We start from the raw sequence: 23,899 nt of genomic DNA, 5'->3' as shown, positions 1-23,899 counted from the left end.
GTGGCCCCAAGACAGAGCCCCTCCAGAGGTCCCCTTTGCTCCTCACAGATCACAGCTTGAAAACCAGAGAGGTGAACAATCAAATCATCTAGCAATAATGGTTAATTTACCTCTTATTATACCTATACTTCTTATTCTCTCACATGATGGTCATTCAATAAATATTTATTGACTTAAAGAATGAAAAGTGAATGAATATTATGTTGTCTAGTACTTCCAAATATTAAAGATGGTAAAACACATCTTCATCTTTTTTCTGACTTTAAAGTGAAAGCTTCTAGTGTCTCATCATGAAATGTAGTACAGTTTCTTTGTTTGAAGTAGTTATTTTTTTATTGCATTCTAGAATCTCCTATTTTTATTCTATTAAAATTTGTGTAAGGAATATTATAAATGCTTAGTGATATCTATCAAGATAATCGTGTTTTCTTCTTGGATCTTCCTTTTTTTAAAAAAAAAATGTTTATTTTATTTATCTTGAGAGAGAGAGAGAGCAGGAGATAGGAAAAGAGAGGGAGAGAGAGAATCCCAAGTGGGTTCCACATTGTCAGTGCAGAGTCCAACACAGGGCTCAAACTCACAAACCATAAGATCATGACTTGAGCTGAAATCAAGAGGGACGCTTAACCAACTGAGCCACCCAGGGGCCCCTTTGGATCTTTCAATATCATGAATTGCTTTATTATTGGGCTAATGATCCTCATAGTCCCTGAAGGGGACTTGATCCTAGCACCTTGATCCTAGCATCTTGTTATTTGAATACACTGTTGGATTTGCAATGTCAGTTGCTTACATTTTTTTTTTTTTACTAAGTAATACTGCCTTCAATTTTCCTTTTATTAAATGCTTGTTTGTCAGATTTTGTTCAGTGGTCATCAACTCTGGTTGCTGCTCATCAAAATCACTTCTAGTGACTTATTAAAATACAATGCCTTAGTCCAATAGAAACTGTCCTTCTCTAATTCGTAAGTTTCTGTTCTTATTTTTAATAATTCAATACTTCTGTTTTCCTTTTATTCCTTACTGCATGAGTAGCTTATTTTACTAGCTTCAATCTTTCTTCTTAAAGAAAAAGCTGGACCCTATGGTGTTCTCATAGTTGTTAGTTGCATGTTTAAAGCAATGTAAATGTAAGTTCATTTCCCTTTTGATTCAAGAACCTTTTAGGAAAGGGCTTTAAAATCTTCCAGAGGTTTTAAAACAAGGAATAGTTTCTAATTTTGTTATTTATTTTTAGCTTTATTTCACTGTGATCCAAGAATGTGACCCCTGTAGATTCTATGTTTTGGAATTTAAAGAGGTTTTCTTTGTTGCATAAAACATAGTAAATTTTTGTGAAAATTCAGTAACTAGAAAGATGAATTATGCTGGTAATATGTTTTAGGGCTCATAATTCAATATATAAATATTAAATGAAGCTCAATAGTTAAATTGTTAGTGTCCTTTATGTTTTATATCTTCCTTCCTTTCCCCCTGCCTTCCTTTCTTCTCCCTCCCTCCCTCCTTCTCTCTCTCCCTCCCTCCCTTCCTTCCTCCTTTACTTTTCAAGGACTGGGAGGTACTTTGTGGTCTCCTATCACTATTTTATTTTTCTTTCTTTTGTTTCTAATAAGCCTGTGGAATGTCAAATTGACCCACATGACTTCCAAAGCCTCCCATAGTTCATTATTTTAATTTCCAGGTGTACAGAAAAATAGTGTTACTTGATTCATAGAGGACTTAGGAGTTGTATCTGTCTTCATTATGGGCTCTCCACATCATTTTTATAAGGTGAGTCTCTTATTGTGTTTAATGGCTAATAACTTTAAGCTAATCTTCTGCTTTCCTTTTTGTTTCCATTTGCGCCACACATTACGTTGTTTGTCTATTTTTTAAAGTTTAGCTTCTTCTTTACTCTTCAGCTTAATTCATATGAAAGAAGAATGAGCAATTATACAATTACTTTCCCCCAGGGGCTGCTGCATTACATTTTCACTGTCGAACCAATACAGGCAGACAAACAGCTTCCACATACGGAAAAATTAAATAGTTCTTTCAGATAAAGAAATTCAAAGATCAAATGCGGGGATACCTTGCATAAGGGAGATATTATTGATCATTGGTTGATGTTAATCCTCAGACATCATGAACAATTTGTACACAATTCTCAATCCTAGTACTGAAAATCTAAATGTAAACAGTTATTCAGGTGACTTTCCAGCTAAAAATCTGGAGGCAAACCACCTTAAAAAAAGGATATTGAGCAGCAGTATCTCCAACTTTTGAGAAGCGGTTCAGTTTAGAGTTTGCAATAACACACCAAAATCAAAAATTTCTAATCTTTCATGACATGTTAACAAAATTCTTGGGAATAACTAGGCTGTAATTACCAAAGATATGGTTTCTGGCACACAGTTTGAAGTAGACTGCCCCGATCAAGGAGAATTCCAACCAAAGCAAAAAACAAAAAACAAACAAACAAACAAAAAGACCCCACCCATGAATATAGAAGAGAAGAATTAAAAATGTGTCTGGCATTTTAAATGCTTGATTGGGACTCCAACTTGCCATGTCACTCTGCTTCCTATTTAGGATATTTAAAAAAATGCACCCTTCCCCTCATCAGCCTAGATGGAAGGTTAAATTGACCACAAGACAGTCAAAGACTCCCTTAATTCTGCGTGCCACGATTGTTTCGTTGTACATGACACTAAACAGCAGCACGTCATTTCACCTCTTAAAAACAGCATTTGCAATTGTGTACATATGAGTCTGGAAATGTTTCATTACTTATCGTTACTTGCAGCTCGGTGTATTTTGGGCTGAGTTCTAATATTTGCAGGTGCAGATCGGGCAAACAACCTTACTCCTGGGCTCTCTCTTTGTTGCCCTTTTTACTGACTGGACCTCCCTCTTGGGCACTGAGTGGATTGGTGGTGGGTGCAGCAGGCAGGTGAGAGGCAAGTGTCTGGCTGAGATCTATCTACTTTTCATCCTTTGGAAGAACTTTTTTATTATTATTTTTTTAACATTTATTTATTATTGAGAACAGAGACACAGAGCATGAGCATGGGAGGGGCAGAGAGAGGAGGAGACACAGAATCCGAAGCAGGCTTCAGGCTCTGAGCTATCAGCACAGAGCCCGACGCGGGGCCTGAACTCACAAGCCGCGAGATCATGACCTGAGCCGAAGTCAGATGCTTAACCAACTGAGCCACCCAGGTGCCCCTGGAAGAACTTTAACTTACGTGTGTTTGTTTTTATTACAGCACAGAGTTGAGTTTGGGTTTTTGGCCAAATCTCAGTTGTTTGCTTTCATTGGGCAAATATGGTCTTCTTAACATATTTTTGGCCAAAATACCATGTGTGGTCTTCTATCCTTTCACAATGCTTCAAATACTTCCTCTTGATTTTGTTTTTGTTTAGTTTTCTATTTTGTAATATGATTCTGTGTGCTTTCCCCCTTGAACATTGGAAACTATTTTTAAAAGCTCTGGGGAAGTACTCTTAAGTGATTAAATGTTCCTAAACTTTTACTTTGGGTTCCTTAAGAAGTATTTTTGGTTACTAAATTGGTAAGCCTCTTTGGTCCCAAATTTTCATTGATAATCCACTGGCACTGTTAACCATTCTCTTAAGACTAGATAGCCTATGTTGTCCAAAAGTTATTTGCATTTCTTGAAATAAATGGTATTCAACATTACACTACTACATTCTTGTGTGTTATGCTAAGGTTACTGTTTATGTTGCAGAATACTTTCAAAGGTACCCTGTTTATTTATTTATTTTTTGACTGCTCATATCCACCCTCGTTATCAGTTCTTCCTTTTGCCTAAAATTAGTGTGGGTGGCTTCTATTTTGCTCTCTCACTGTTTCCTTGAAAATTGTTAAAATCTTCTTCCCAGAGCTCAAGCTGGAGACTAAGTGAAGCAAGTAAAAGCCCAGTGATTCAGAAGGCTGAGTAAAGAGAGAAAAAAACTTAGGCTGCTGGCAGTCCAAACTGGGATCTTCATCTCTGACTGGCTTCTCTGGGCTCGGTGACTCTGCAGAAGCAGGGACTCCTATTCCGTATCTGGCCCCCTACAGGACACAAACCATTGCCCATGTCAGGCTGCCTCCTGTTAGCTTCTGCTGGCTGTGATTGGAAAGTGTTCTGTCTCAAATGTGTTTTCTGTCTGGTTCTTTAACAGTCCCGGTGCTGGGTGTCTCTAGCACCAGAGGAAACATTCCCAAAGCTTACTGACTCCATGCCTCTTAGGATTGGGGGTATTCTTCCAGTCTCTGCCTACCCCCGCCAAATGGGCGACCCAGTTCTGCTAAGTGATTGACGTAGAAACTTCCTCTATACTCTGCTTATGCCTCTTGCCTCAAATGAAGATAAATAAGATGCCTTTCTTAAAAAATCTGGGCAAACACTTATAAACTCTGGATCTTTAGCTAAATGTTTATTGAATGGATGGATTAAAAGATTACTTTGTTCAACTTGAATTGTTCTTTGTTGCATGGGTCTGAATAATTACATGTTTTTAATGCCCTTCTGTCAACTGGTTATCTAAGAGGGGCACATGGCTTGTTTTCCATTAATGGTAAATCCCTTTTTAGTAGATTTACCTTGGATTCTTAGGCTGGCCTGAAACTGACCTGGGGAACCCTGCATACATTATTCTGGATGGGAAACTGCTGCTATAGAAGCTGAGCTGGACTGGGAGGTAGTATAGTCAATAAGCCACTAGGAGCACATTATTCAGTCACTATGATTCTGTTTCCTCCTCTAGAAGATGAAATAACATCACCCGTGCCACCTCCTAGAGCAGAGAACTTTTGTGAAGAATAAATGAGATGATATAGAAGAAAACAATGTATCAGAAATATGGCAAGACACTCTAGAGGGGCAAGCCTGCATCGCTTTTTCCCCCTGAGGTGGAAAGGGCCAGAAGTTTCCTTCTCACAGATTTCACTCCTTTGAATAAGAGAAAAAATGTTTCAGCTAAGAGAGAAACAAATAGGCAGACAACTTGGCCAATTCAATCCCTCCCTTTATAAAGCTTATGTTTTAGCAGCAGCGATGGGCAATATCCAAATACAAAAGCAAGATCAGTGATGGACATCATTAAGAAAAGTGGAAGGAAGAGCAAAATCTAAATGAAAAGTTGCTCAATGGATATACAACTTTAGTCATGAAAGAAGAATAAGTTCTAGAGATCTGCTGTACAACATAGTGCCTATAATTAACAATACTGCATAGTGCTCTGTAAAAATTCATTGAAAGTGTGGATCTCAAGCATAAGAGACTGTTAAAAACTGAGAACAAACTGAGGGTTGATGGGGGGTGGGAGGGAGGGGAGGGTGGGTGATGGGTATTGAGGAGGGCACCTTTTGGGATGAGCACTGGGGGTTGTATGGAAACCAATTTGTCAATAAATTTCATATATATATATATAAAAAAAAGAATAACAGGTATGGGGGCACCTGGTTGGCTCAGTAGGTGGAGAATGTGATGCTCAGGGTTGATCCTGGGATTGTGGATTCAAGCTCCATGCTGAGTGTAGAGATTACTTAAAAATAAAAATCTTAAAAAAAAATAAAGTATTAAAAAAAAATGAAGACATACTATGAACAATCACAACAGTTAAAAACTTTGTATTTCCAAGGTTATAAGATGTGCTTTTGCATTGCAATGAAAGTGGTAGGAATCTTCACCTAAAGTTAAATGCTATCTTACATATAATATGAAAGAGATAGTGACAATTAAGACTTGAGTATTCATAGAAAAGTGTAAAATACTTGGGGGAGGCAAATTTTATGTAATTTATATCTAATACCTGAATATGAAAAGATGCAGAGTGTGTTAAAATATTGACTATTTTGATGCACTGCTAATGGACTTATTTATAAGATAAATTAAACAAAAAGAGTTTACTAATTAAAAAAAAAAAAAAGGAAGTGTGGATCTCATGTTAAATGTTCTTACCATAAGAAGTGGGGACACAAAAAACTTTCTGAGGCGATGGATATGTTTATTACCTTGGTTGTGGTGATGGTTTCAGGGTATCTATGTATCCAAACCCAACAAATTGTATACATTAAATAAGTATAGTTTTTTGTTTTTTTTAAAAAAAATTTTTTTAATGTTTATTTATTTGGGGGACAGAGAGAGACAGAGCATGAATGGGGGAGGGGCAGAGAGAGAGGGAGACACAGAATCGGAAGCAGGCTCTAGGCTCTAAGCCATCAGCCCAGAGCCTGACGCGGGGCTCGAACTCACGGACCGCGAGATCGTGACCTGAGCTGAAGTCGGACACTTAACCGACTGAGCCACCCAGGCGCCCCAAAATAAGTATAGTTTTAAAAAGTATCAATTATACTTCACAAAGCTGTTTAAAAAAAATAAAAGTGGGAGAAAAGACCCAGAAAAGGACCAGATGAAAGGGGCACCATAGTGTTATTTTAGATAATGTGGTCAGGAAAGATCCATTTTTATTTATTCTGGAGAATTAAAACCTATAATTAATAAATTGCCTGGCAAGAGCATAATGCTTGAAATTTCCAAAAAGGCCTTCAGATACTTTTTTCTTTTTGCATTTTATAACAGCTTTTTGAGGTACACAATCTAGGTAGGATTCAAGTTCGAGAAGTTACCACAAGGAATCTGAGACCCAACTGGACAAACTTTCAAAACAGTGAACATACATACCCATTTCATGTCTGGTGCTGGCCACACCTAAGCCATATTGCTCTAAAACATCCTTTACCGTCTTCATAGATTCATCATAACTGGCAGCCAGGCCAAGGAAGTTATATGAGCCCATGTTGATCACATCTTTAATGATTCTTCCAGTAAACCTGCAGAGAGAAGAGCACAAAGGGCATTCTCATTTCACATCATCTAGTGTTCCATAAAAGACTTTTACAAGGAGATCTTGGGTCTGGGCCAAATCATATATTTTCTTTTTCCTTTCTGACATGCACTGCTGTCGACACAAAAGGGTCCACCCTTCGAGGACAGTAACCCTATATTGAAGCTGGGCAAAGCATTGGAAAAAGGTATCCCAAGTCATGGAATATTACTCGGCCCTGATTTCCCTTGGGCACTTGCTTCTGTGACACCTGTGCTCTTGTTTACATTCCGGCAAGAACTTTCTAAGTGAGAAAGAGCCGGCGTGATCACTGTCTCCTTCAGCAAGAAGTAGGGGTGGGGTATAATCTGTCAATAAAGCCTAAGAGGCTCTTCCTGGCTGGTTCTGTGTGTCCTGCACCTTCTGACACAGGCTTTACTTTAATTGTAATATAAAACAGCAACCTTGGCAACTGAATTACCATGACTGCCCCAATGGCATTATGAGGGCTTGCAAAGGGCTCCATGATGGAAGACCAGTGGCTTCCATGATTTGGCTTTTATCAGATCTGTAATCTGGGGCCCCCGCCAGGATTTCCTGGAAAGTAATTCCTTCAACTAAGCCCCTCCAGAAGGCTGTCTCACCGAAATGTCCAGTTGTAGTCGTCTGACACCCTCTCCATCACATCGAACAGAGCCGACGGGGCGCTGCAGATGGGCCGGTTCCAGTTGTCTCTGATTCTCATGTACAGGTTCCGCGTGTAAAAGTTCTCAAAGTTTTGATAAAGCGGCACAAAATCCTGTTGTAACAGAGGCAGAAGTTTACCTTTGGTCTCCTGCTTTTTGTACTTTATTTGCATTGGAAGGCTGGAAGAGCCATGCAAATCCTCCATCTGCAAATAGTTTTTGAGCAACGCCCTATCAGTAAGGGGACAGACAGGTGGGTCCACAAATAACTCTGTGAGGCCTCTATTCCCAAAGAGCTTACATTTGAGTGGGAAGAAGTAAAAAAAAAATGTGACACATAAAGGTAGCAAGGGTGACAGTGCAATACAAGTCCCAAAATGAGTGGTGGAGACAATGAACCCTGCAGGATTCCATCTGAAAAGTAACAATATATGTTTATGTCAAAGGAGTTTAGCTGGAAAAAAAGCAGTCAGAGGATAATTCAGTCTTAACTTTTTTGAACATGAATATCCCACTCATGTTTTCAGAAATGTGGATGAACTTGATCTTGGACCTATTGGCACAACTCTTGGCAGTTGGCTAGCTGTCATATAGCTGAGGGCCTAGAAACCTAGTTGACGAGCGTGTGGGGGCACCTGGCTTCTCCCACAGTCGAAGTAATAGCACTGCTTTATTGTATAAAAGGTTATCCATGCATGAGGGGTTTGCAGTCTGGCTGAGGCTTAAAGCAAGACATATCTAACTTTTGGTCATCTAACTCCTAATAGTACAAAGCAGAAAATACAAACTTTGGTCTAAGCCAAGTACTTCGGGCATTTGTAAGATTAGATCAAGAGAGAGTCACATCTTGCTGGAGGAATGAAGGTAGCTTTATGTAGGAGAGGTCTTGGAGCTGGGCACTGAAGGTGGAGTGAGATTGCTTGGGCAGGGATGCTAGGAAAGGGCACTCAGGATGAATGGATCTGTGCTGGAAATGTAGTGTGTATTTGAGAAAAATGAGGAAAAATAAAACATGAGACAGAACTTGTCACTCTGATCAGAACCTATAATGGCTCCCACCTCATTCAGAGTCAAAGCCAAGGTCCTGAGGGGTCTGCTCCCCGTTACCTTCCCGATCCCGTCTGCTTACTCTTCCCTGTGCTATGTTAAGGCTGCAATATCCCGTTGGGCACAGAAAGTGGGAACTCAAGTGTCTAGATGAAGAACTCACACATTATCCTGGAGGCAATGGGGAAGCGCTGAATAACTGGGAGGAGTTTTCTTATTCTCCCATTCTCTTTGAGTTCTTCACTCTCCTTCCCTTAATGGAATAGAGCTGATATCCTGAGGGAACAAGGGGGACCAAGGGTAAGGCTTTGTGGAAGACCTTCTTGTGCTACTGGTTTGGTCTACTCATCTCCTGATCTGGTCCATTCCAGAGGAAAATATATAGAATCTGCAGGTTTTGGTGGCTGGTGGTTGCATCCAAGCCACAGTCTTTTTTGTGACATCATTAGGTTTTCAGTGGCAATGGCATCATTGCTGGGGGGAAATTGTGATTATCTATAAGAAAGAATGTTTCTAACCACACACTGGGGGACTATCTGTTGCATGTAAATTTGGAGGATGAAAAGGCAACTGGTTACATTTGTAAGTTGAAAATCTCATACCAAATGCATTTGTCCCCAAGTAGCTAAGTATCCTGATAGAGGTTATAATAATTATACCCTTTTATGGTCTAACAGGGAAATGAACATATTTTTGAGAGAAAAGGAGATTATGCAATTTCAGGAAAATCTTTTCCAAATGATTTCCTCTTTTTTTTCCCCCAAACTGTTTACTGATTTATGGATTACTCCATATCCCTAAATGGATTACTCTATATCCCACAAATGTTATTTCTGTCCTCCTCTTTCTAGCTTTATTTCTTATTTGAAATGACATCATATAAATTCATACTATCATGAGAAAAGAGAGATGTAGGTCTGTAAGTACTATTTTTGGACTCTGGATGGAATTATAGTTTTAGATTTTTTTTTGAGAAATCTTAGTCAAAATAAAATAAACAGCTGGTTCAGGAAAACACTTGGTTTTAGGTAGGAAAAACCCCAAATATTATGTCTACAATCTTTTTTTAATATACATTTTTTTATTTTTGATAAAGAGTGCAAGTGGGGGAGAGGGGCAGAAGGAGAGAGAGGAAAATCCAAGCAGGCTCCATGCTCAGTGCAGAGTCTGATATAGGGCTCAATTCCATGATCCTGGGGTCATGACCTGAGCTGAAATCTAGAGTCAGACTCTCAACCAACTGAGCCACCCACATACCCCTATGTCTACAATATTAAAACACAATTAATTTCAATGTAGAACCACAAGATGATAGAACCACATGTAGAACCACATGATACCAGGGCAGAGGGGACACGGAAATCATAGAGTTCAAATACCCGTTAGACATGGGAGGAAAACAGACCCAGCAAGGTGAGTGACTTGAATTCTGGCCAGCCTCTGGCTTCAGTCACTTTGTCAGGAGTCACTTCAGAGTGACTTCAGGCTGGCATCTGCCCCACTTGGCCAAGCTTCCCTCCAAAACATCAGTGGTAACAAAAACCATAACACACAAAATGGAAAGCTAGAGCCAACAGATTGCCAGACCATGGAGGAATGTCCACTCATCATAAGCAACTTGGCATCAACTTGAGGAAACAACCTAGGGCTTTTCATCATTGATGCCTCATAGATGTATGCCATCATAGCCCCTTGAGGGAAGGTGGGAAAACACTCCATGCTGTCCAAACTTTCTGACTCCTGGCTCGGAGATCCAGATTTTCCACCTATGAGGAAATAGGCAGTCAGCTTTCTATTGAGATAAGTGCTCTGAGGGAAACATACAGGGATTCTAACTTATTCTGTGGGATCAGAGAAGACTTTTTATCTAGTAGGAATCATCTTCACATTCAGTAGGATTTTTTATAAATTAAGTACTTGAAACTTTTCTGCCAAAGGGATGGGCCAGTTTTTTAACCATGTAGAGCCATTTCGTTGTGAGTAGTGTGAGTGCTAACCCAGATCTGAAACACAAGCTCGGCAGTCTATGTGTCCCTGAGAGGGAACTGCTTAGAATTCAAGGTCTGGTTCAAGGAAGAATTGCCTTCTTTTGCAGCTTTGTCCTGTTCTTTCTCTGCACCTGTGAGGCTTCCTGCCTCTGCATGGGTGTATTTTCACCCCACCCCATTCCTTTGAGTACCAGTGAGGTTTCTTCAGGAGCAGTCAACACCTTCCTAAGGTCAATGTCCTCTAATCTCAGGTAAGCCTCCCACAGCATTTTCGCTCTACCAGAAAATGAAACTGGACTAGATATTGCAAAAACAGGAGCATTGCAAGATATCTTTATCTATCTGTAGATTCAACTTGTCACTTGGCCTACTCACTACCTTTATTTTTCCTCCTGACACAAATGGCTAGATGTGAGAGTGAAATTTGGGCCATAAGAACACAATTGTTTTGGGGGTGTGGAGTGTAGGAGGGTTGAGGAAAATCCAAAAATGCAGGCACAAAAATGTCTTTTGTTTCTACTGCAATATGGCAATCTTTCTTTTTCCACCTTTAAGCTAGTAGGATACTTTATAATTTTCCAAGTGTTATACATATTTCTATCCAACTTTTATAGACGAATCAATGGAAAGTCAGAAAATATGTAAGGAGTCATGAGTTTAATTCCCCAAAACATTTTCTGTAATAATTGAGCATGTACCTCAACAAAACAAACAGAAGGAAATAACTAAGAAGGAAGCCAAATAATGCCAGGAAAAGTAGTAAGAAAGTGATGGAATATAGTTTAGCCCAAGTAGTTTTGTATATGCAGTATAGAGAAACAGAACCTAAAAATTAACAAATAAATGATAACTTGGAAAATGGGTATGTGGGAGAAAGAAACATTATTAAATTCTTCACCTGGTCAGTGGAAGACTCTAGTTAGTGAATAACTATCTAAATTCTAAATATATGTGTTAAAAATTCAAAGAAAACCATTAAAAACTGGTAAGGAGAAATACTATATACAACTTCCTAACAGTGATGAGAAGAAAAAAATGTACAACAAAGAAAATTCAGTCAAATGTATCAAAGGTATGAAAGGAAAAGTATTTAAAATAAAAAAAACCCCAGAAAATGTAAATGTTAAATATAGAGATGGCAGGAATAAGTTTAAACACATGAGTAATTAAAGTATTAGGTTTAACCACAAGGAGTTGCCAATGTCTGTTTTTAACCTACAAAAACAGCAATTTCCTATGGTTCAAGAAAGTAATTGCTCATAGCTTATATTATTATTTTTTTAAACACAGAAGTTTTCACATGTGTTTTAAAATAAAACTATATGCTGCTTATAAGAGACCTACATTTTCTGAAAATGATGAAGACTGAAATAATGAGATGGCTACTGAAGAAAAGGCAGATGTATAAATACTAATATTGGAGACAGCAGAGTACAAGGAAAAGCAAATCTAGGGAACAAATACACCAAGAACTGTGAGAGCCAGGATTATATATCTGACAGTTACACTGAAATACATAAGAAAAAGAAAAACTGACAAATCCATACGCACAGTGGAAAACATTAATACTCATTTCTCAGAAATTATAAGCTTGATACAAAAAAAGAAGTAAGTCTAGAGGATTCAAATAACATAGTTAGCCCATTTGTTCTAATAGACTTGAAAGACAGTATACAGTTTTTCATGGCGCATATGTAAAGTTACTAGAAATTCCAATACAACTAACTGAGAAGCTGTGGCAGCTAAGGAGAGATACTCATTAAGGTGGTAGCAGTTGAAATTAAAATATGAAAATATCAACAGCTTTCCCATATGCCATCAATAACTAATTAGAATATGGGATTGAGAAGGGCTCCTGGGTGGCTTCAGTCAGTTAAGCATCTGACTCTTGATATCAGCTCATGTCATGATCTCACCATAATCTTGCAGGATCAAGCCCTAGGTCAGGCTCCACACTAAGTGGGGAAACTGCTTGGGATTCTCTCTCTCTCTCTCTCTCTCTCTCTCTCTCTCTCTCTCTCTTTATCCCTTCCCTGCTCATGCTCTCTCCCAAAATAAATAAACATTTAAAAAATACGGGATAGAGAAAAAAGATAGTATTCAAATAATACCACCATCGAAAACTTGTACCCAAATAATGATCATAAGAGGAAATCTAAGACCTTAGAATAAAGAACATTATAAAATTTTATTAAAGAACATAATAAATATCTAAATAAATAGAGAGTCGTATCATGTTTATTAATGGGAAGACTACTATTCAGGTGTCAAATTTTCCAAAGTTCACCTATACCTATAGATTTAATATTACCAATTAAAATGGCAACAGTTATTTTTTTTAAATTCGATGCCTGAAAAGCTCATTCTAAAGTATACACAGAGAAAAAATCTGTAAGAATTACCTAAAAACTTACAAATTTACATGAAAAAATAGACAAATGGATCAATAATTCAAATCAGTGGATTAAAAAAATGCAATTAATTATATTGAGACAACTTAAAAATCTTTAAAAAGAATGTTCTACCTCACACAATACATAGAAATCAATTCCAAGTGAATTTATGGGTTAATGAATAAAAACCACAAATCATAAAAGTACTAAATGACATTGTAGGAAAATTTGTTTTAACTTTAAGATGAAAAAAATGTCTTCCTAAACATGATTAACTCTCCCTTCCCGAAGAACAAAACTAACAACAAAGAAAAGGAAATGTTTGATACATAGGACTTAAAAAAATAAAATGGCTGCATATAACATAGAAAAAATTAGAAGCCAAGAAACAGAATTAGAAAAATATCTAAAATCATTTAATAGGCAAATTATTGATATAAGGATATATAGAAAGAGAGATCAGTGAGAAAAAACAATTTAATGAAATTAAGAGCAAGGGATATGAATAGGCAATTCTAGAGGAATAAGTCTAAAGCACTAATAATCATGTGAAAAGAAGCTTAGTCTCACTGTTAATCGGGAAAATGCAAATCAAGACAAGAACAAAAAATGTTAACCTATGAGAGTGGCAAAAGAAAAAATATGTTGATAACATCAACGTGTCAAGCTCTGGTGAAGAGACAAGCACTCCTAGGTACTGCTGACTGGAGTCTAGCTAGGCAAGCTTGTTGAAAGGCAATTTGCCGATCTCTCAGAAGTTAAAGTGTACATTCCTTGAACCCAGAAAGCCACCTCTAGGAATTATCCTTGAATAAATACATATGCTATTCATCGAAGAATTGTTTGAAATAATAAAATACTAAAAAAGGAATATAATCATATATCCACATTATGCAATACCATCATGCAAGTATTAAAAGGAATGAAGTAACCTTGTACTGGCATGTAAAGATCTCCAGATAAGGGTTAGGTGATAAAAAGTAAGTCACACAACAATGTGTATGATATCCCATTTATCCCATTTACGAAAGGACAGAGTAAGTGCAAATGAAACTTTTGTGTGTAATTACATGCATGAAAAAGACAGGAAGAATGCAAAAAGAGATTGCTTCTGCTCATTATTTCCATAGTAAAAAGGTAAGGAAAAAAAGACACAAGTTTGAGAGGAGACTCTTCATTAGGGCTTGTCATAGTTCACCCATGTGACACATTGGCAGTATTAATTGGTATAGATAGCAAAGCTCTACCTTATCAAAATCAATTAACTCTGCCTGCCTACTATTTGTAGATTCCTTCTTGCAAAGGGAAGCAGAGAGGCCTATATTGTAAAAGAACTAAACAAATGATTTAACTAACATTTAAATGATATTACGTTGTGTGTGTAATGTGTGTGTGTGTGTGTGTGTGTGTGTGTGTGTACACATAAGTATATATATATGTATTTGTTTGGATAAATGTTGACCTGAGTATTCACTGTATGGGGCTGTGATCTGATTTTACTGATGGTCTTATTTCACAAAATATTTCTAGAACTATCATTTTGGAGCTGTTATAACCTATGGTACATGCTTCACTGCTAGGAGAAATTGTGGAAAATATTCATCCCTTGCAGGGCGCATTTGCTTTTTAGAAGCAGTCAGAAGGTATTTGGAACCAAGCCTATTTGGGGATATTGGGGGTTTCACTGGCCAGCAATTTCTGCTGCATTTAAAGCTATTGATTTCTTAGCAATATTTAAATCAAGGAAGTGAGGGAGTGACCATTTGTATGCACAGGAAAGTCTGAGAAACATTGTTCTAAAACACTGGTTTCTAACTTTGGCTATACCTAGGAATCATGTGGGAAGCTTTTATGAACCCCACTAAGGGTGCACAACAGGTCAATTCAATCAGAATATTTGCAGGCAAAGCCCAGGTATTAGAGGCTTTTAAAACTTCTCAGGTGATTCCAATGTGCATCCTAGGCCAAGAACCACTGGTCTAATATTACCATCTCACAAGCTGCTGGTTAATATGTTATGTTCCCAGGGAAACCCCAATGAAAGCTCTCTGAGTTTGGACTCACCCAGGTCCAAACAGGAAGACCAGAGCTTGGGCCATCTGTGTGTGTGCTTTGGACAAAACTCATACTCAGTGACCTTAATGGAACCCATCCTTCAAATTATTCAGAAGGAAGTCTCTCTGGGGGAATCCTGCTATCCTATCAGGATGCAAAAGGGAAATTTTTAATTTATGCGAACATTTGGAGATTTGTCTTAAAATTCTTTACAGTTACAACTTGCTGAACACTCTGTTTCATGTGGGAGTAAAAATCTCTGGGGATGGGCCAGAAATGTCTGGGATTTACTTGTAGGGGCACTGGGGACTGTCTGGATCCAGTGTGAACATGAAATTGCACTGAAATGTTTTACAACAGGCTAGTGCCATATGGAGTGGGTCTTGCTGAACCAGTTATCGAAACATAAGGATTGAGAAATGGGGCTGTGCTTGAGGTTTTTCAAGTCTCTGATGTTGCTTGACATTCATTTGGGTTTATTTGCTGACATCCTCTTCTAGATTTTGCAAAGTTAAGTTGTTGCATCATTGAGAAAGTGATTTATCCAGAGGTCTTTAATAAATTGTAATTCACTGCTGAAGCGGTCTTTGGTTTAAAAAATCAATGTGTCCCCAAAATTAAGAGTTAAAAGGAGAACTTATGCAAGAATATTTAAACCTTGTACCTGTCTGTATGGTCCTTTTCCTTGCCACTGTATTCTGATTGTTAGTGGAGTCTGTCAGAAGTGCAGATGCCTTGGGCCTATGATCTTTTTTAGTGCTCTTCTGGAGGAAGATTTTTATTTTTGTATTCTTTTCACTTATTTTGTACTAAGTGAATCAGTAATGAAGTGATCTAGATAAGGGAATTATCAGAGCCTCATGTTTTGGAGTGTTAGAGCTAGAAATCAAAAAGAAGAAGAACACAAAAAGATTCTAATTTGGGGCATCACTTTAGTTGAAAGGATGGTTTGGTCTGAGAGGAGTCATCCCAGTGAGAGAGAAGATAGGAAAATTGAATTAATGAATTCTTGTATTTGATTAAAAAAAGAAAGAAATGAGGGGATGAACATGTCAATTAGCTTGACTGTGGCAATCATTTTGTTATGTATATTTTAATCAAAATATCATGTTGTACACCTTAAATTTTTACTACTTTTATTAAAGATAAAACAAATAAAAAGAATGCACATAGAGGGGCACCTGGGTAGCTCAGTCCCCTTAAGCGTCTGACTCTCGATTTTAGCTCAGATCATGATCTCACAATTCATGGTGATCGAGCCCCACATCGGGCTCTGTGCTCACAGCGTGGAGCCTGCTTGGGACTCTCTCTCTCCCTCTCTCTCTCTCTGCCCCTCTCTGCTCTCTCTCTCAAAATAAATAAACATTTTAAAAAAAGAACTCACATGGAGTAAAAGAGTATAATCAGTAATCAGACAGCTGCTTATGATCTTTCTGGAAAACATAATTACTATTCTCTACCACCACCTCACGGATGCACTTTTCCTTAGTGTCATTTTGTTCTTGGTTGGTTGTTCTTATGGGACAACTTATTCTGCACTCTCAGTGGCCAGAATGGAATATATTGCTCATGTCTGCTAGAAGAACCAGGAGTCACTGGAAAACAGCGTGTTTCCAGCAAGAGACTTTAAGATGTGCCTCAGGTAGCTTATCAGCACAAAGCAAGAGTACTGTCAGAAGTACAGGGCTGGGGGAAATATTAAAAGGATAAAGGTCAGCCTGAAGTTAGGGTTTCTAGTGACCAAGTCCCATCAAAAAGAATATAGCTACTGCAGCCATTGTTACTCTGGAAGGCTATAAATGTCTAAAGGGGCTCAAAAGGAAGGAACACATAATAAAAAGCGTGCCATGTGAAAGGTATATCCATCAAGATGAGTCAATGGCTGATGCTCTCTACCTCACAGAGGTCAAACAGGTGGGAAATCATTTATTTTGTAAAGAAATGCAAGGCACTGATTTATGTGATGCACTGCCTCCCTCCTGGGAGGAGGTTGGAGCAGTTCTTGCAGCCATAGTGACTGGTGCTACAATACAGGCTGCTTGTGCTCAGTGTATCCCATTGTTCAGGACCAGGCACCCCTTCCCCCAGTGCCAGGAGTGTTGGAGGCTGGCAGCTTGCTGAAGGAAGCTGCCTGGCTCAGGATCACATCCTTCTATGGTGGTTAGCTCCCATCTATCTTCCTTTGAGACTCACACCTTCCCTCAGTGAGGAAGCACCCTCTCATCTCCAGGGCTCCCTGTGGGATCCACTGAGGCCTTGTCTGGGACTGCATCACAATTCACCTGCCTTATCTTGCTCCTGTATCTTGCTCCCTTGCAGGTATACAGGTGTTACTTCCAAGATCACTCCATAAAAACCATTCTGCCCTCAACTCTCCATCTCAGAGTCTGCTTCCCCGAGAACCAGTTTGCATATATATAAAAATATGTTCTGCTTGAAATGTAAGAAATTCTTTAGAAAAACCAAACTAACTAGCCCTGATGGGTTGATAGAGCAAAAATATTGGCACAGGTCAGAAAATAGATGGCAGAGCTGAAGCCTAAGCCTGCCAAGGGATGCCACACCTGAGAAATTTACATTTGACTCACTCTCTGTCCTAGTAAATATTCTGAAATGTGCTAATTTATTGTGCACCAGTTACCTACACCTAGGGAGCAGGCAGATTGGTGATAAGAGCTTCTAGAACAGACAGCTGGTGTCAGGGAGGGGCTGTGGGGATCCTTGGGAGAATGGCCAAGTGGAATCTGCTTTCTCATTTCAGTCTCCCATTTCATCATCAGCTCCTACTAGATTTTACTGTTTCTATATTCTTTGCCACTTAAGAACCTGTACATCCTCAAAACCGTATCTGTGGACATCTTTTTGCCAACATAAAACCTTTCCATTGTGATGGGTGTGCCACTACTATTCTCGTTTCTGACCAAAGTAGAAATTTGAGATTACCCTAGTTTCTTCCCTTTATCTTATTTTCTATACCTGCAGCTGCCAAGACTTGTTGATTCTACTTCCTAAATATCTCTATAATTCCCTTTTCTTCATTCCATCTACCTCTTCCCCAGTTTAAGCATAAATATCTCTTTCCTAAAATATTATAAGGCTTTTGAAATTGTCACTTTGCTTCTAGTCTTGAATTGGAATTTTATCTCTTACATCTACTAAATTCTCTAAAGTTCTTCATTCTCTTCTCTTCCTTCCTCTTTTTTCTCCATAGACCTTCCTTGGGAGATTTCATCTACTTCTATGGCTTTGATGTTGATATGCTCAAGATATTCTAAAGATCCCACAGTATCCACACTATCCATATGGGACTTTTCTCTGAGGGTCTAGACCTTTATATCTATGTGCCAATTCTCAAACTCTCAGAAAAAAAATTGGCCCCTTTCCCCTCCAATTGGATCTTTCTTCTCTATTCCCCATTTCAATGAATTCCACAGCCTTCTTTCTGCCCAGCTGTCTAAGGCATAAACCTAGGTGTGGTCTTTGATTTGTCCATTTCCCTAATTCCCCAGGTCAAGCCAATCATCCCTGACTCCATCTTCTTTAACATCTCTTGGTCTTATCTCTTACTACCACTCCTATTATAACTACTACCCTGGTCTTACCCCAAAGTCTCATCTAGCTTTTTTGTTTGTTTGGTTTTTTGTTTGTTTGTTTGTTTTTAAGCTGGATTTCTCCATCAGCCTCTTAACTGGTTTTTTGGTCTGTGCTGTCCTCCTGCAATCCCTTCTTCATAGGCCAGTGGGCATGGTCTTTCTAATCTGCAAATCTGCATTCCTCTGCCTGAATTCTTTCAATGCCTACCCATTGTTCTTATAATAAATATCTTTGGCTTATAGAAACCCATTATAGTGTGGTCTCTACTTGCCTCTCAAACAATCTTTCTCCCCACATACTCCCACTGTCACTTACAATAGTCCAGTCATTGGAATTCCTCAGTTTCTTGAATGTACAATGCTTTCTCTTACCTCTTTCACACCATGGTTTCTTTCCCTATGTTCTTTACTTAGCTGTGTTCAAGTCTCCATCATGTGGAATGATCTATGCCCATAATCATCATAGTATTTCAAAGCAATTTTTAGAAAAAAGGAATTCAGGGCATCATAAACCATTTGAACCGATTTAGAAAACATGTTAGGGAGATTCAGGCTCTTTGCAGATAACTGAATATTTTCCATGTTGTCCTGATAGCTCTGTAGACTTTTGTGGGCTAACTATCAAAAGTATCTAGCTTGGGTTCTAAATTGGGGTGTTTTTGCACTTCACGATGCATTTGGCAATGTTTGCATGCATGTTGGATTGTCAAAGTGTGTGGTTGGAGCACTGGGTGTTATATGGAAACCAATTTGACAATAAATTTCATATTTAAAAAAAAGTGTGTGGTAGAATGCTAATTCACTGATATGAATAGAGGCCAGGGATGCTTTTAAAAATCCTATGATGCACAAGACAGCCTCTCCCATCAAAGAATTATCCAATCCAAAATGTTAAATGGTATTAAAGTTGACAAACTTCGACTATAATGAAATTATAGTTTCATATTTCACTCAGGCACACTTTTCTATTCTAGAACAAAACATAAATAATACTCATCTTGCAGTGAGAAGACCAGCATACAGTCCTATCCAAACGCCTTTGCTCTTATATTTTGATTTTTTCATTTCTTTAAAATGGTATTTTAGGAGCACCTGTGTGGCTCAGTCGGTTAAGCATCTGACTTCGGCTCAGGTCATGATCTCCCAGTCTGTGAGTTCAAGCCCTGTGTGGGGCTCTGTGCTGATAGCTCAGAACCTGGACCCTGCTTCGGATTCTGTGTCTCCCTCTCTCTCTGCCCCTCCCCCACTCACACTCTGTTTCTCTCTCCTTCAAAAATAAATAAACTTAAAAAAATTGTCTTTTAATACCTATCTCATGGGATTGTTATAAAAATTAAATATAATAATGTCTGAGAAAACCCTTAGTTCAGTATCTGGTGAATAGTAGTTAGTTGCTCAATAAAATACTTAAAAAAAAAAAAAACAAATCCAACACATAGGGTATGGGGTTTATGGGGTGGAGATGAATAGAATTTACCCAAATGGTTTCTGAGAGCATCACTCGTTTTAGGATCTGTACACGTATCACCACTTCTGAGAACATTTAATAGAAGAATATGCATTGACAAAGATCCAAGCACGTACACATACATACTTTTTGTTCTTCTCGTTCTACGGCTGCGTTGCACTTTTCTATTCCGCAGTTCCTCAGAAAGTCTCTGAAATAGCCAAATAGGGTTCCAAGTCCATATCCCAAGTAAGTGAAAACCATAACATGAAGAGGTGCTTCCTCAAAGGATTCAACAATTGGCTTATCGTAAAAATGTGGTTTCCCATTTTGCTAAAACACAAAAGAAAATAGAAGGTTAGTTCTCTTTTATTGCAATAAAATATAATACTTAAAACTTTGGACTTTCAAACTTTTAAATTTCAAAGGACATGTTTAAGATCATAAAAAGTGCTTAGAGAAAAGTGGAAATTGATCATTAAAGAGGGTAATCAGAAAGTTACATTTTATTTTACAACCCCCTAATAAAATAATTGATTCAGGCAAAAATTCTCAACAGATGCTAAATCCATTAGGTGAAAAGTTAATGAGGAATATGGTTTTTGCAAGATGCCAAAGTATCACCCCGTAGGTTACCCCCTAATCACAAATCTGAGGTTACTACCTTGACCAGGTGATCAAATTACATCACCAATGTTGGAACAAGAGCATCTGTGCTCTTACCATAATGTAATACTCAATACTCTAATGATACATTTAACCTGAGTTTAGTCAAATGTTTATATCTAATATTAATTTCACAAGAAATATCAGGATCAGGATAAGGGAATGTGGTAAATGACTTCATGAGGAAACAATAAGATAATCCACAATGTGCACAGCAAAGGACATTATCAACAAAATGAAAAGGCAACCGATGGAATGGGAGAAAAAAATGTGCAAACCATATATATGATAAGGGGTTAATATCCAAAATAGATAAGGAACTCATACAACTAAAAAATTCTTATAAACCATGTTTAAAAATGGGCAAAGGAGGGGTGCCCAGGTGGCTCAGTCGGTTAAGCATCCGACTCTTGATTTCAGCTCAGGTCATGATCTCGCGGTTCATGAGATCGAGGTCTGTGTGGGGCTCCGTGTGCTGACAGTGTGGAGACTGCTTAGGATTCTCTTTCTCCCTCTCTCTCTGCCATTCCCCCACTCATGCTGCTCTCTGTCTTTCCAAATAAATAAACTTAAAAGAAATGAGCAAAGGACCTGAATAGACATTTTCCCAAAGAAGATATACAAATGGCCAACAAGTATATGAAAAGGTGCTTAACATCACTAATCAGGGGGATGCAAATGAAGACTACAGTGAGACACCACCTCACACCTATTAGGGTCTGGGTACTCTCAAAAAGATAAAAGATAACAATCATTTGTGAGGATGTGGAGAAAAGGCAACACTTGTACACTGTTGGTGGGAATGTAAATTGGTACAACCAATATGAAAACATGCAACCCATATGGAGGTTCCTCAAAAAAATTTTAAAAATAGAACTATCACATGATCCAGCAATCCCATTTCTGGGTATATATCCATAGGAAATGAAATCAGTGTCTTGAAGAGGTATCTGCACCTCCAAGTTCATTCCATCATTATTCATGAGAACCAAGACACAGAAACAATCTAAGTGTCTGTAGATAGATGAATATACAAAGAATATAGAGTACTGTGGAATACTATTTAGCCACAGAAAGGAGGAAATCCTGCCATTTGCAACAATATAGATAAACCTGGATGACATCATGCTAAATGAAATAAGCCAGACATAGACAAATACCGCACAATCTCATTTATATGTGGAATCTAAAAGATCTGAACTCACAGAAGCAGAGAGTAGAATGGTGGTTGCAAGGGGCAGGAAGTAGGGGAAAGGGTGAGATGTTGGCCAAAGTACACAAATCTTCAGTTACGAGGTGGATAAGTTCTGGGATCTAATGTGCAGCATGGTTATCACAGTTAATACTGTATAGTATATTTGAAATTTGATCAGTGTATCTAAAGTGTTTCACCACACACAAAAAATGGTAACTAGGTGAGGTGATGGATATATTAATTAGCTTGACTGTGGTAATAATTTCACAGTGTTTACATGTATCAAATAACATTGTATATACAGTTTTTATTTGTCAATTATACCTCAAAAAGCTGGAGAAAAGAAGAAAAAAGGGGGGAAAAGGGGTCTGTGGTGGAGGGGACTTTAAGAGACACAACCCAATGCTGTGTGTGTTCTTTCATTGGATCCTATTTTCTTGTTGTTGTAAAAGCCTGGTTAAAAATACATAATTTGAACAACTGTGTAAGTCCAAATGTGGCCTGGGTATGTATCTTATTAAGGAGTTATTGTTAATTTTGTTAGGAGTGACAGTAGTGTTATAGTTATGTGGGGAAATGTTTTAAACTTTATAGTGTATGCTGAAGTATTAGGGGAATGAAATGTTATGACACCTGTAATTTCTTTCCAAATTAAATACATATGAAGCAATTTGGGGGAAATGTTAATAACTATTCAGTTAGGTAGAGGTTATATGAGTGTTTGTTATTTTTTAACTGTGTGTGTGTTTGAAATTTTTTATAACAGAAAGTTATAGGAAGTATTTCTTTATATTAGGTGTCAACATTCCAGTGGAAAGTCACTTTTAGTACCAAACCATTCTGATTCCTGCTTAGTTGATTTGTATATAGTAGCATAATCAATATTGGCTCAATGGATTAGTGAGTAAATTATTCCTAAGGATAATGTTTAATTACATTTTAGTCTTTAATAAATATTTATACATTCATTCATTCTTTCATTCAACAAATATAATGCAATGCACAGATTCTGCATTTCTCAATGAGGACTGTTTTAACTACTTGGAATATGTAACTTTTAGTGACTTACAGGAAATTGTCTAATGCCTACTAATATTTAATGCATTAATTTAATTTACACATATATATTTAAATGATGCATTATATGACATCATGTTAATTGGAAACATTCTTTTTGCTACTCTCATAATCTCTGTTGTTACTACCAGCACTGTTTGATTCCATCAACACAGTTTTCTAGAACATGTCACCTTCCTTTCCTCTATGTTGCTTGAGCTGCAATGTTATAGGATCTCTATGTGACTTAGTCACTGGAAGTTTTATCCCAAGCCACAAAATATATGACAATCAAAAAAATCTACCTGTAGGGGCCCCTGGGTAGCTCAGTTGGTTGAGCATTTGACTCTTGATTTCGGCTCAGGTTGTGGAACTGGGCCCCATGTCAGGCTCTGTGCTGAGCATGGAACCTGCTTGAGATTCTCTCTCTCTCTGTCTGCTCCTCTCCCCCACTCGTGTGTGCTCTCTCTCTCTCTCTCAAATAGTAATAATAATAATAATAATAATAAATGTATCTGTATATGAATATTTCTCATCTCCACATAACTTGTTTTTAAAGCAATTTAAAAAATCTTTTTATAATGACATTGAACACTTAAATTGTTACATCAAAACTCCATGAGATATTATTCCTTGCCTCCTTATTTATCCATTATATCAGGTTACTTTTCTAGATACCCAAAACTAACATGGATGGATGTTGCTCTTGTCTCACATGTCTTCCCCAAACATTACCTGGTGGTCTCAAATAATGACAGTGAGATAGCATTGCTTAATATGAGGTCTTGAATGAGAGGTTATAATCAATGTCCTGTATTTGGGATTACAGAGTATTCAGTGGGTGCCAACTGTGAGCTGACTATATGCTATGTTCTGGGGATACTAAGATGAACAAAACAGACCAGGTCCCTGGCTCCTGATTTCTTGACCTCCTTCTCACTATGTCCTCACAGCAGT

At 38.0% G+C, this 23,899-nt stretch overlaps 1 protein-coding gene across 1 annotated transcript in view; it reads right to left on the bottom strand.

The window, feature by feature from the left end:
* Positions 1 to 23,899, bottom strand: part of SPTLC3 (serine palmitoyltransferase long chain base subunit 3) — a 129,751-nt gene that overhangs the window by 80,087 nt on the left and 25,765 nt on the right. The window contains exons 2-4 of the mRNA XM_047067546.1: positions 20,173 to 20,358; positions 7,461 to 7,615; positions 6,675 to 6,823 (exon numbers count right to left, since the gene is read on the bottom strand). Coding sequence (XP_046923502.1) covers positions 6,675 to 6,823; positions 7,461 to 7,615; positions 20,173 to 20,358 — 490 coding nt within the window. The remainder of the gene's footprint in view (positions 1 to 6,674; positions 6,824 to 7,460; positions 7,616 to 20,172; positions 20,359 to 23,899) is intronic.

Source organism: Lynx rufus, unplaced genomic scaffold (genome assembly GCF_022079265.1).
Source record: "Lynx rufus isolate CCGP_SWC_20201006 ecotype Redwood Valley unplaced genomic scaffold, mLynRuf1.p SCAF_8, whole genome shotgun sequence".
NCBI classification, from domain to species: domain Eukaryota; kingdom Metazoa; phylum Chordata; class Mammalia; order Carnivora; family Felidae; genus Lynx; species Lynx rufus.
This window is presented reverse-complemented; position numbering and strand designations above follow the sequence as displayed.